The 13,075-nt window shown below is 50.3% G+C and overlaps 1 protein-coding gene across 3 annotated transcripts in view; it reads left to right on the top strand.

Annotated features, from left to right (window-relative positions):
- The window catches only part of TMCC2 (transmembrane and coiled-coil domain family 2), a 45,198-nt gene that overhangs the window by 12,455 nt on the left and 19,668 nt on the right, over positions 1 to 13,075 (top strand). For 2 of the 3 annotated variants that reach the window (XM_007988754.2, XM_007988755.3), the window contains exon 2: positions 1,099 to 1,638. In XM_007988754.2, coding sequence (XP_007986945.1) covers positions 1,099 to 1,638 — 540 coding nt within the window. Of the gene's footprint in view, positions 1 to 1,098; positions 1,639 to 5,748; positions 6,055 to 13,075 lie in introns of those variants that run through there. The other variant, XM_073011566.1, reaches the window with a different exon arrangement.

Raw genomic sequence — 13,075 nt, 5'->3', positions numbered from 1 at the left:
GAAAGACACTCATTTGGATAGCTTGTTCCGATGTGTATGCTGAAGAATTGGGCACATTACTGACTATGTCACAAGGTTTGCTCATGGAAGTAAAGTTTATTTCATTGCCAACCGTATCAGGAATGAGATTGGCTGCAAATAACAGAAAATCATACTACAGTTGTGTAGACAAAGATGGGTTTATTTCATGCAACAAGAATCCCAGGATAGATGTTCACAACTGGTTTGGTGGCTCCATAGACTTTCAAGTTCCCAGGACTGTCCCTTGGGCTCCACCATCTGTGTGCAGGCCCTCATCATCAACCATGTCACCTTGTGGTTGCAGAATGGCCACTGCATCTCTAGGCACTGCATTCCCATTCCAGATGGGAAGATGTGGAAAGGACCAGTGCCTTTATCAGGAAAGCAAAAGTGTTCCCAGAAACTCACCTTGCTTTTTGTTGGCCCAAACTGTCATGTGGCTACTCCTAGCTGCAAGGGAGTCTGATGAAGCAGGAATTTTTAGCAAGGTGAGTTAAGTCCTTGCAGTTTGGTTGGTAAGAAAGAAAGAGAAATAGATATTGGGTAGGCAATTAGCAGTGTCTGCTACAACTGTGTAACCTGATTGTACGACCCTGATTTTCCTGGGGGAGTGTTGGAATTGGGCATCTTTGGAAATCAATGCTTGGTGGCCTGAAAGAGCTGGTACAGCTTGAAGGGATGTCTAACTTGGAAGGAGGGAAGGACTGGGGGTGGGGGTATCAATCTAGAGGGATACAACCCCATGAGCCAAGTGCTACCTATGTATGCCATTAAGCCTCAGACTGAAGCCCTGAGAGCATCATTCCTAGAAACTCTGAATCTACATTTTGATTGGGAATGTCCTGTGGAAAACCATGGGGGCACATCTCTTTGGGAATGAAAGGATGGGTCTGGGTTGCCACCTTTTCGCAAAGTGACCTTTTATGCACGACATACCATCTATAGAGATCTTCCAGGTTCAGATGGCTGCATTAGCTATGCCAGTCCACCAAGGACAGACCCTTCACCTTCACCCCACACTGACTAGGCAATCAAGAGCTTTCCACTCACCAGGGTTCTTCATCTCTCCCCCTTCAGAAAATCCAGCAGCTGTCAGAGGGCTCCATGTTTGGCCACGGTCTGAAGCACCTGTTCCACAGCCGCCGTCGGTCTCGGGAAAGGGAGCACCAGACGTCTCAGGATTCCCAGCAGCAGCAGCAGCAGCAGGGTATGTCCGACCATGACTCCCCAGATGAGAAGGAGCGCTCTCCGGAGATGCACCGCGTCTCCTACGCCATGTCCCTGCACGATCTGCCTGCCCGGCCCACTGCCTTCAACCGTGTGCTGCAGCAGATCCGGTCCCGGCCCTCCATCAAGCGGGGCGCCAGCCTGCACAGCAGCAGTGGGGGCGGCAGCAGCGGGAGCAGCAGCCGGCGCACCAAGAGTAGCTCCCTGGAGCCCCAGCGTGGCAGCCCTCACCTGCTGCGGAAGGCCCCCCAGGACAGCAGCCTGGCCGCCATCCTGCACCAGCACCAGTGCCGTCCCCGCTCTTCCTCCACCACCGACACTGCTCTGCTGCTGGCCGATGGCAGCAACGTGTACCTCCTGGCTGAGGAGGCCGAAGGCATCGGGGACAAGGTGAGGTGGGCCTTCTGGGGCAGTGGGAGACTCAAAGGCAAGGGCCATCTGCTGAGGGGCCTTGAGATCTGGGGAGCTGAACCGGGGGCCCTGCCTGGCAGATCTTGACACCCTGCCGCCTGCAGAGTTATCTGCCTTGGTTAAAGGAGTCAGATGTGACTAGGCCAAAAACAAAGAGATGATTCCCAGGATGGCTAATTTTTGTTTCCTCAGGGTTTTGTTTTTCAAAATTGTGTTTTTTTCATACTGGTATTAATGTTGACTTGTTTTCCTTAAATGGGCTATCAAGAAGCAATATGTATAGTAGTTTAAAGCATAGACTGGAAGCAACCCTGGTTCTGCCACTTACTCAGTTAACCTCTTTATGCTTGTGTCACCAGTTGAAAATGAGGATAATAATAGTACAGTTGTAGGACTAAATGAGTTAATATATATAACATACTTGGAATAGAGCCCAGAGTAGTATCATCTTTACTATTGGCACCAACCAAAGAAGATAGGGAATCCACGAAGGGTGATTTGGGAAGGAGAGAAGCTAGTTTGGCACTTCATGAATTTATATATTCGTTCTTTTATTCATGTAACAAGTATCTATTGAATTCTTATTTTGTGCTACGAGAATGAACAAGCCAGTGTTGCTGTCCTTGTGGAGCTCACTCTAGAGGGGGGACAAGTGGGTGAATGAACAGAGAGATGGGAGCTGCTGTGGGAGCTTCAAGGGAGAGGGGACTTGAGGAGAGAGTGAGGAGCTGGCAAAGACCTGTTTGAGGAAACCATTGAGCTGAATCTTAAATAATTTAGCCAAGCAAGAACTGGGAGAGGGGAAGGGGGAAGGGAGGGCATAGGATGTACAAAAGCACACAACCTGGTGCTGGGGGCTACTAGGGGTTCATTATGGCCAGAGCATCTAGCACTTTTGGGGATTGACAGGTAGGCAGAGGCCACATCACAAAAGGCCTTGCCATGTTGAGTCTGGGAATAGTATGAAGCTATCAAGGGGTGCTAGGCAGGAAACTGGCAGGACGAGGTCCCTCTAGGTCTCAATATAAAGAGTAGATTGGGGCAAGCACGTGATTCACACCTATAATCCCAGAACTTTGGGAGGCCGAGGTGGGCGGATCACTTGAGGCCAGGAGTTCAAGATCACTATGGCCAACATGGTGAAACCCGGTCTCTACTAAAAGTACAAAAATTAACCAGGCATGGTGGTGGGCGACTGTAATCCCAGCTACTCGGGAGGCTGAGGCAGGAGAATTGCGTGGACCTGGGAGGCGGAGGTTGCAGGGAGCCAAGATCAAGCCACTGCACTCCAGCCTGGGCGACAGAGCAAGACTCAGTCTCAAAAAAATAAATAAATAAAGAGAAATAAAAGAAATGGGGGAATTCTGTAGTTGAGGAATCACAGGAGAAGGAGCATGTTTTGAGGGGAAGGTGATGAGTTCAGTTTTGGACCTGTTGAGTTGCAGGTGCCTTTGGGAGCTGTCCAGCTAGGGAGGACCAGCTGGTAATTGGGTCTGTGGGGTAGGGTCCTGGGCCGGGGCCAGTGCTCTGGGAGCTGGCACTGAGGTTGAAATCATGGGTATGGGTGAGGTCTTCAAAGGAGGATGTGTCAAATGAGAAGGAGGCCGTGGACAGATCCAACTGACATATAAGTGACAGGCCAAGCACCAGGAGCCTAAGAGAGAGCAGTCAGATGGATAGAAGTAAACTTGCAGCAAAACAAAAGAAAAATGAGCTTGAAGGAGGAGGAAGTAATCAGAGTGAAATGCATAGAAGGGGCAGGTCACATCTGGGTTTGGAAATGTGCATAGGCAGTAGCAAGCAATGGCTGTCATTGGGAACCATGACCTGAAGCCAGCTTCTGTGGATTAAGGAGAGGGTGGAAGTGGAGGCAGGTGTGTAGTTTGGCTGGGAAGAAGGAGGGCATCAGGTGGAGGCAGTCTAGTTTTGTTGGTTTTTTTGAGTCAGGAAGCACCTGAGCCCACCTCCATGTTGACTGGAGAGGGCCCTATTAGGGAGAGACCGAAGATAGCAGTGAGGAAGGGGAATTCTCACTGGGGTGAGGTCAGTGAGTAGGTGAAAGGGTGTGAGATCCAGATGTCAGCATGGTCCTTGGTCACAAAGAGTCACCTTTGGGAGGCAGAAATGAATTCTTACTTTGTTTTTATTTTCTATGAGGGAAGAAACCAAAAGTGCAACTGTTTATTGTGAATAGTAGGGGTGGTGGGAAGGGCTGGCTTGAGAAGGGCTGTAAAGTTTTAGCTTGGGGCAGAGCAAGGCTCTGAGCAGGAACTCACGGGTGACCTGTCTGGTGTTGTAGAGGCTCGTAATTTGTGCTGGCAGCACCCTAGTGGTTGCACATTGTTTTCTCTGTAGTGGTCCTAGCCAGAGGGTAGGAACAGAGCTAAACGATTATCTGGCTAATCCAGGGTTGGGGGTTGCTGGGAGGGCATGTAAGGGTGACAGAGGAGTTGGGGGTTTGGGTCAGAGAATGCTTGAAATCTTGGCTAGCAGAGAAGGAGGTGGGGATAGGAGAAGGCTGATGAATGTGGAGAAAAGGAGGTGGGGGTACTGAAGGAGTGAGGGAGCAGGTATGTTAAGAATAAAGAGGAGTGAGAGATAGGAAAGGGCATTGGAGTTTACGATTTGGGGGATGGGATAGAGAAGACAAAGATCCGAGTATACTCATAGAGCATGGCAAACAAGGAATGAATGGAAAGATAATTTGCAGTGGCAAGAGCTGAGAGGCTAGGTTGTGGGATGGGCTGTCCACGACATGGAGATGCCCCCTAGGACAGTGGTCAGGAAGGAGGGCAGCAGGTAGCTTTGATGACTGGAGGGTGGGAGAGAAGAGTGCAATGGCAGGGACCTCAAAGAAGGCCGGGCTAAAGCAACACTGAGTACAGTAGAATGCTGGTCCCATCTCCAGAGGGCACAAAATGAGGGAGGAAGAGGAAGAAAAAAATCACTGCGATTAATGCGGGCTCCAGGGCAAGCGGAGCTGCAGTAAGAGTCTGCAGGGGCCCAAGTGCATGACTATGGGCCAGAGGCAGCTTGTTTGTTGTGGAAGGAGGAGTCTGGAAGGTCCAGTGGGAGGGCAGATGAAAGAGAAGACAGCTCAAGTGGAAGTGAGAGAAGGAGACATGATGGAAGACCAAACAATTCTACATTTGGGGCATGTGAGGCCCCGTGGGTTTTCCAGCATCAAAGTTCCAAGGGAAACTCTGATGTAAAGTTGTTTTTACCTTAGATGATCACCAGAGCAGATCCATCTCCACATATAGTTTTAAATTGTCCTCTCATCAACACAGACTGTTTCTCAAGTTCTTATGCATGTTGACATTTGAAAATGTTTGGATGTTCATTCATTCAACAAGCATTTGTGTATATGCTGTGTGCCTGGCACTGTATAGCAGCTCGAGTTTGGTTTTGTACTTTTCCGACGTAGAAAGTGCTTTTGTAGACATTGTTTCATGAATTCATTAAAGCAATCCTGTGAGACAGCTAAGCCAGGTGAAGATATCCCAATTTTTTTTTTTTTTTTTTTTTTTGAGACAGAGTCTTGCTTTGTCACCCATCTCTGCTCACTGCAACCTCCGCCTCCTGGGTTCAAGTGATTCTCCTGCCTCAGCCTCCTGAGTAGCTGGGATTATAGACGCCCACCACCTCGCCTCCCTAATTTTTGTATTTTTAGTAGAGATGGGGTTTTACCATGTTGGCCAGGCTGGTCTCAAACTCCTGACCTCAGGTGATCCGGCTTTCCTCAGCCTCCCAAAGTGCTGTGAACTGGGTGTGAGCAGGGCATCTGGTTCAGAAGCTGTCCAACTACTCTGGGGGTGGGGCAGAGTAGCTGGATTCTGGATTGGTTTCAAAGATCAAGCCACAAAGGTTTCTGATGATTCTATGTGGCATGACAGAAAGAGAGAAGTCAAATGTGGTTCACAGATTTGCGGCCTGGCAGCCAGAAAGAAGAAATAGCCAATAACTGAGTCAAGGAAGATGGCAAATGGAATGAGTACCTGGCAAGGGGTGTGAGATGGGGAGGCAGAAATCAGAGCTACGTTTGGGGTACCTTCAGTTTGAAGTGGCTATTAAACGTCCACGTGGAAATGCCAAATAAGCAGTCAGCTGTACGAGTCTGGAGTTCTGGGGAGAGATCCAAGCTAGAGGCATAAATTTGGGAGTTGTCAGCATATAGATAGTATTTAAAATGATGGGACTGAACCATTTGCAAGCCTAGCCTCCAGTGGGGAGAAGTCTGTTCTCAGAGTGAGGAGCTCTGCACGCGTTGGCTAAAAGGGTGGCGTGGCTTTGTGAAATTGAGAGCTGGAGGAGCCCAGCAGAATGAACCAGGTTGTTCAGCCCTTAATGAGCAGACACTCTGCGTGTAGAGGCAGCCAGGCCCACCTCTCATGGGTGAGTCAATGAATACATTTTAAAAATCAAATTAGAAAAATCCTGTCAAGCAGGAGTCTCCGGTATGCAGCTATTTTATGAGGAGGGAAACCGTGAACCTTGCTGTCTTTGGTTGCCTAGGGCTCCCATGAAGACCTCCTGAGCAGGGGGAAGATGGTGGGGTGGCCAGTGGGCACTGACAGAAGCTGGTGAAAGACTGGATGTTTGCAGGGGCTTGGGGGAAGCAGGACCTGGGGGAAGCATTAGCTGGGGAGCTTCTCTGTGAGGCTCTGCCATGTGGCTCACCATGCCTGAGATATCCAGATGGGAGGGAGGAACTCTTTTTTTGCTGCTTATGGAAGACGAGACCCAGAGACTTTGGGTGACCTGATGAGGGGACAGTTCTCTGGGTTCAGGGTGATAATGGGGGAAATGGTTGTTCCTGTGACTATTTTATATCCTTCTTTATAACCCTCAGCTTTGTTAGGTATATGACCTGGTTGATCTTTATAACATACCTGTGAAGTTGGCAGAGCAGGTGTTATCTCCATTTTACAGATGAATAGACTAAGGCCTAGGGGAATCAAGAGACTGCTTGTCTATGGCACCCAGCTAGGTCTTGGCAGGGAGACAAGGGATCCTAGTCTGTACCCGAGACTCATCTGAGAGGTGACATCACTGAACCCAGCTGGGGACCATTTTATGCAAAGTTTATGGAGAGCAGGTTTGCCTCAGCCTGAGGGCGATGATTTTATCTCTTGGGTGCCGTTTCCCCTTGAGTTACCTAGATTTCCTGACCTGGAGCTATCCTTCCAGGAATGGGCGTGGCCCTGGGGATGTGAGGAGAGAAAGGTGCTTCCCTGTCACAGAGGAAAAGGGTCTTCCAGCCATCAGTAAACCCTGCTCTGTCAGCTGACTCCCCCACACCCAGAGGCCCTGGGCTGGTGTGAGAAGCAGTAGTGGTTCTGCCCGGATCTCTGGGCATGAATAGGAGGTATTCTTCTCTCCCTAGTAAACACAGCCCCACATGCTCTCTGCAAGATCCCTGGCGGTTACTAGCATCTATTTTTAATTCATAAGCCTCCCCCTCTCCGCACACCCCCTGCCATTGTTTAGAACTCACCAGCTGGCTTTCGGACCAGAGCAGCCCTGTTGGGGTTGAGTTACCGAAACACCCTAGAGGCAGCTAAAGTTCCTCAGCTGTCCTGGAGAGGCTCACCCCAGCCCCACCCCAAGAAAGTAGGGGACCTCAAGCCCCAAGGGGAGCAGGGTGTGATGGGGGACAGATAGGGGCTCACGGTCCAGGGAAGCAGCTCAGCCTTGGTGATGGTAATTTGGCTGTTGGTTGTTCCTGCTAGATCCACTTAGTTGTCTTTGAGGTTGTGCCTTCAGTTACTTCTCTGTTTAAAAACAAAAACAAAATATTGTTGGCTGGGTGCGTGGCTCCTGCCTGTAATCCTGGCACTTTGGGAGGCCGAGATGAGTGGATCACTTGAGCCCAGGAATTTGAGACCAGCCTGGGCAACATAGTCAGACCCCATCTCTACAAAAAGAATTTAAAAATTAGCCGGGTGTGGTAGCGTGCACCTGTAGTCCCAGCTGCTTGGGAGGCTGAGGTGGAAGGATCACTTGAGCCCGCGAGGTTGAAGCTGCAGTCAGGCACGACTGTACCACTGCACTCCAGCCTGGGTGACAGATTGAGACCCTATCTCCATTTTAAAAAAAATCGTCATCTCAGCTTTGCCATTCTGCTTTCTAGTATGTATGTGACACAGAAAAGTAACGGCTGTCTCTGTCTTAGATTTGTAAAGTGGGGGAAAAAATGTCATCAATTGTGGGTGCACTTGGGCATTGGCAGGTGATTAGAGAGTGCAGGTTTTCCATCGTGTGTTGCCTTAACCTCTGGGAGGCACATGCCTTGGAGACTAGAGAGGGAACTACTGGTTATACATCCGGTGGAGATGGAGTTGAGCCATCTGGCTCCTCAGAAAATAGATGAGGTCCCCACCCTCTTCTCCCTCTTCTTCTTCTTTTTTTTCTTTTTTTTTTTAACAGCAGTTCCTGGAAAATGTAGTGTCAGAGGGTTGTATTCCCTTTCTGTCATCTCTCCCAGGCCTGGTTAGGCATCAGTGCCCTCTCGCCTTGTTCAGAACCTCTCCCCAGCTGACCCCTGGGCTTGTGCATGGAGTGTCAGGAAGGGGATGCAGCGCAGGAGTGCTGGGTTTACAGCCAGCCAGCCCCTGACTGTGTCCTGCTCACCCCTTCGCCTCCTGCAGTGTGGCTGAGAAGCAGCATGGGGCAGAGCTGGGAGGGCTTCTGGACAGCTTAGGAGACTGTGGAGGTGCTGGGGACAGGACTTTATGACAGGCCCTGCTTTGAGAGCAGGCAGGAAGGAAGAGAAGGCCAAGATCTCCCCACTCATGCTGCAGGTGAAGTGAGGAGGGTGGAGAGATGACAATGTCCTGACTGGATGCTTCCCTGTGGCCTCATGGAGGTGTTATCTCCAGGCTCCAGACGGGGAAACCAGTGGAGTTCAGCCCATCACCTAAGCCAGAGCAGACTCTGAATGCCCTATGCTCTCCGTTCACTCCCACACCAGATTTATCCAACAAGATTTCTTCTCTGCCCCAGCATAAATAAGCACCCCTGTTTACTCTGAAGGATGGTGAGTGAGGGGCCCCCCCAATGCCTGGCTCTTGCCAAGAAGACAGATCTTGGCAGCTGCCCAGGGGCCTTGGTTTGTTTATGTCTGGGAGTCTGCTGGTTCAGAGGTGGGTGGGGCGGGCTCTGCTGAGAGAGGTTTCCAAACATGACCGCTCAGCCAGCTGGCCATGCGGGTGCCCGATGTATCTGAACTTGTAGGCCAGGTTGCATGGGAGGCTGAAGGGGCCCAGACGGGCCACACTCTGCATGTTCACACGAATGCATCCACTTTCTGAGTCACACCACCATGCAGGTACATGCGCCAGCCTTTGCTGGCCTGCCCTCCCTCACACCCAGGAGTGGTGGAGGGCAACTGCCTCCTCTGTTCCCCTCGCCCATCCCATCTCATCTCTTCTGCCCTTCTTTCTTCCTCTCTGCATGGAAAGGTCCTTTGGGCAGTGGGAGAGCCAGAGGCAGCCAGACCAGCAGTCTCAGAGGAGCCTTTCAAGGCCGTGCCTGTGCTGCCAGTGGCTTGCCAGGCCAAGGCAGGGCAGCTGTGTGATTTGCCATGAATTGCTGCTCCCTGTCTCAGTGACTCAAAGCCCCTATTCCCCAGAGGCCTTGGGGTCCCAGCACAGCTGTATATCCTCTTGTGCCTGGAGATCCGAGAAGTTTCTTCCTTTAGTCTGATTTGAATTCCTCATGTTCAGGTGAAGCCCCTTGCCTTGTAGGGGTCCTGTCCAATTAGGAGAGGGGCCCAAAGTGAGGACTCTGTGTCTGACCTAAAGCTCTGACACCAGACGTCATAAGCTGCAGCATCCTCTTGACTTTTCAGACAGAATCAGACAGCAAGTAACTGGCCTCCAGAATTAGCCTTTATGCATCTTTTCCCCACTAACACCCACTGACCTTTTTTTTTTTTTTTTTTTTTTTTTTTTGAGACGGAGTCTCGCTCTGTCGCCCAGGCTGGAGTGCAGTGGCCGGATCTCAGCTCACTGCAAGCTCCGCCTCCCGGGTTTATGCCGTTCTCCTGCCTCAGCCTCCTGAGTAGCTGGGACTACAGGCGCCCGCCACCTCGCCTGGCCAGTTTTTTGTATTTTTTAGTAGAGAGGGGGTTTCACCGGGTTAGCCAGGATGTTCTCGAACTCCTGACCTCGTGATCCGCCCGTCTCGGCCTCCCAAAGTGCTGGGATTACAGGCTTGAGCCACCGCGCCCGGCTGACTTTCTTTCTAGATTGAAAATATCGGCCGGGCACAGTGGCTCATGCCTGTAATCCCAGCACTTTGGGAGGCCAAGGCGGGCGTATCACCTGAGGTCAGGTGTTCGAGACCACCCTGGCCAACATGTGGAAACCCCGTCTCTACTAAAAATACAAAAATTAGCCAGGTGTGGTGGTGGCATCTGTAATCCAAGCTACTCAGGAGCCTGAGGCAGGAGGATTGCTTGAACCCGGAAGGTAGAGATTGCAGTGAACCCAGATCGCGCCATTATACTCCAGATTGGGCAACAAGAGCGAAACTCAGTCTCGGAAAAAGAAAAGAAAAAAAAAGAAAATATCCAGTATTCTCCAGATTAGCTCTGGCATCTGGGAGTACAGAAATTGCCAGGATACAGGGGGCAAAATTAGATAACTTCCAAGTTACCTAGCCAAGATGTGAGGTCATGCCTTGTTGACGCCTTTGTCCCCAAGCTCAGGTGAAAACTTGGTGAGAAATAAGCTGTCTGTCTGTAGACACCGGTGGGAGAGGCCAGCCAGGTATCTGCCTGGGCTCTCCAAGGCTGCCCAAGGGGAAGGTGTGCTCACGGTTCAGGTGTCAGACCCCTCTGCCAGAGCTGGTAGCAGTCAGCAAGAGTAGCTGTCATCGAGTTCCAGACGGTGAGGAGCCGGCGCTTATGATGTGGGCTGGGTCATGGGAGTTGGCTCAGGTCTCCCCGGCTACCCAGCACATTCTTCCCTGGATCTGCCACATCCCTGAGATGAGAAACGTGACCCCAGTCCCCTCTGGTGCCAGATGAGGCAATGGAAATACAGTATCATTAACCTGATCCCTGCTTCTGCCTGTCCTTTTCATAGGCACATTTTGGGCTTTCTCTTTATACACCACAGAGCAGAGGGCTCTGAAATAGAAGCAAAAATGAATGTACATACCCCATTGCATTTCTTCTAGGCTCCTAGGGAATCAGAAGCTCCCCTGAGCTGCAGTAGGGAGTTGGGGGAAGTGAGTGTCGTTTCTGGGGACAGTAGCCTTTTCCTACCTCTCTTCTCGGTCCGGGGACAGGCTCTTGGACCCTTAGCCCATTTCCCAAGTCTTCCAGATGCCAACCTAGAGGCCTCCTGCCTCCTGCTGCTTTTGTCCTCTTTGATCCCCCTCCAGATCTGATTCTGGGAGTTCTCACTCTTCCTTTCCCTTTCCTCTTCCTTACAGTTCTCCAGATACCCCACCACTGGGACCCTAGAGCTGGGCTAGTGTCCATAGCTAGTGAATAATTCAGCAGGCTCAGCAGGAGCTAAATCAGACCCAAGGTGATACTGTGACCAGGAGGCCTCCTCTGGGCAGCTGGAAAGACGAATCCTGCCCTGGAAAGACAAGTGCTCTGTAACATTAACTTCATTATATAAAGTTTCTTCATTGCCTGAGAAGGTAGCTTCAGATCCAAATATAATCTGGGCCCCATGCCTGTCCACTGACTTCTCAGGGCCTCAATGGCTTATGGGCATGCCCCCCAAGAGGTGCCACTCCTGTCCTTTTGAAAGCCTTCCAGGCATCAACAGTCAGCTGAACAGCAAGCTACAGTTTGCAGAATGCGTTCACACACATTTCTCATTTAGTCACATCAGCTCATGGTATGCTCTGAGCCCTTGAGTCAGCAGGAGCACACTAGAATTCAGTGTTTCAATCCTCTGCTTTTAGAAAGGAATGATTCCAAATTATTCCTGGCAAGCAGGATGGGGTCGAGGGTGCTCTGCTTCCTAAAAGTTGCCCAAAAAGGAAATGTGGTTTCCTCTCCGGGTCACTTTCTCTCGGGCCTGTTGCCAGTAAAGCCTCCTCCAGGGCAAGTGACTGCAAAGGCAAGAAATCATCCGTCTTTCCTACCTGCCTGGTACAGATTTTGATTTGCCTAAAAGTGACTTAGGTAAGTGGTTCTGTTCACTGCCCAACATCTGGGCTCATGTCTGTGCCCAAGAAGGACTACCTAAACAGGAGTGTCTGTGGCATTAGACGGGCAGAGGACTAGCAGGAGAGATGGCATGCTCCCTCCCTGGAAGCAGCTGAAAGGGGCCCTGGTGTGTGCATGTGGGTGCTGCCCTGCATCTTCCTCCACTCTGACCTATCTGTCTGCTTTCCCAGCTCACACAGCTGTGCCTATCCACGTACTCCTAGGAAGCCTGCCCACCTTGGTTGCTGCCGTTCACGCTGAAGAATATTATCCTTCCTCTCGCATTTCCCTGGGGGTTAGCAGAGCTCTTTGGTCATGTGTGTTTCTAAGAAGATGCACCTTCTGGCTGGGCTGAAAGTGAATACTTGGGGAGAGAACCTCTGAATAATGACCACTTTGCAAACCTCCATTTCCAAGCAGGCTTGGTAAGCATAAAAGAAGCTGCCAGCCTTTCAAAGAAGAATCCTCACTGGGAGATTTTCACCACACATTTGGGGCCTGAGGTTTTTTTAAGGCCTCACCTTGTATTCTAAGCTACTAAATGTAGCTGCTTTTCAGCATGGTTCTTTGCTCCTAAAGCCTATGACTTCTCCAGTTTCCCACCCTTCAAAATGTGTGGTTTGTGATTTTTTTTTTTAAGAGAAAGAAAAGTAGGCCAGGTGCAGTGGCTCATGCCTGTAATCCCAGTGATTTGGGAGGCCGAGGCAGGAGGATCACTTGAGGACAGAAGTTTGAGGCCAGCCTGGGCAACATAGTAAGACCTTGTCTCTCTTAAAAAATAATAATAATAAAAAAATAACTAGCTGAGTGTGGTGACATGCACATGTAGTCCCAGCTGCTTGGGAAGCTGAGGCAGAGGATCGCTTGAGCCCCCAGAGTTTGAGGCTGCAGTGAACCATGGTCACACTACTGCACTCCAGCTTAGGGGAAAGAATGAAACCCTGTCTCTAAAAGAAAAAGCAAGAAAAATAAGATGATTTTAAGAGGGCAGCAGAGACAGAATAACAACAAGGCAAAGGAAGAGAAAATAAAAAATTTAAGATTTAAAGAGTACTAAAGAAAGAAGAGGCATGGCATAAAAATTAAGGGAAGAGGAGGATATAGAAGAAAAAACTAAACTAAGGGGAACCCAGTAAAAGGGCTGAGACCTTCCAGACGTGCAGAGAGAAGAGCCTGTGCCCAGGACCTGGGCTTCCTTCCAGTCCACCCTTCTAAGATGACAAGAGCCCATCTGTCACC

The sequence above is a fragment of the Chlorocebus sabaeus genome, chromosome 25 (assembly GCF_047675955.1).
Source record: "Chlorocebus sabaeus isolate Y175 chromosome 25, mChlSab1.0.hap1, whole genome shotgun sequence".
NCBI lineage: Eukaryota > Metazoa > Chordata > Mammalia > Primates > Cercopithecidae > Chlorocebus > Chlorocebus sabaeus.
The sequence above is the reverse complement of the archived record's forward strand: the minus strand, read 5'-3'. Positions and strand labels throughout refer to the sequence as shown.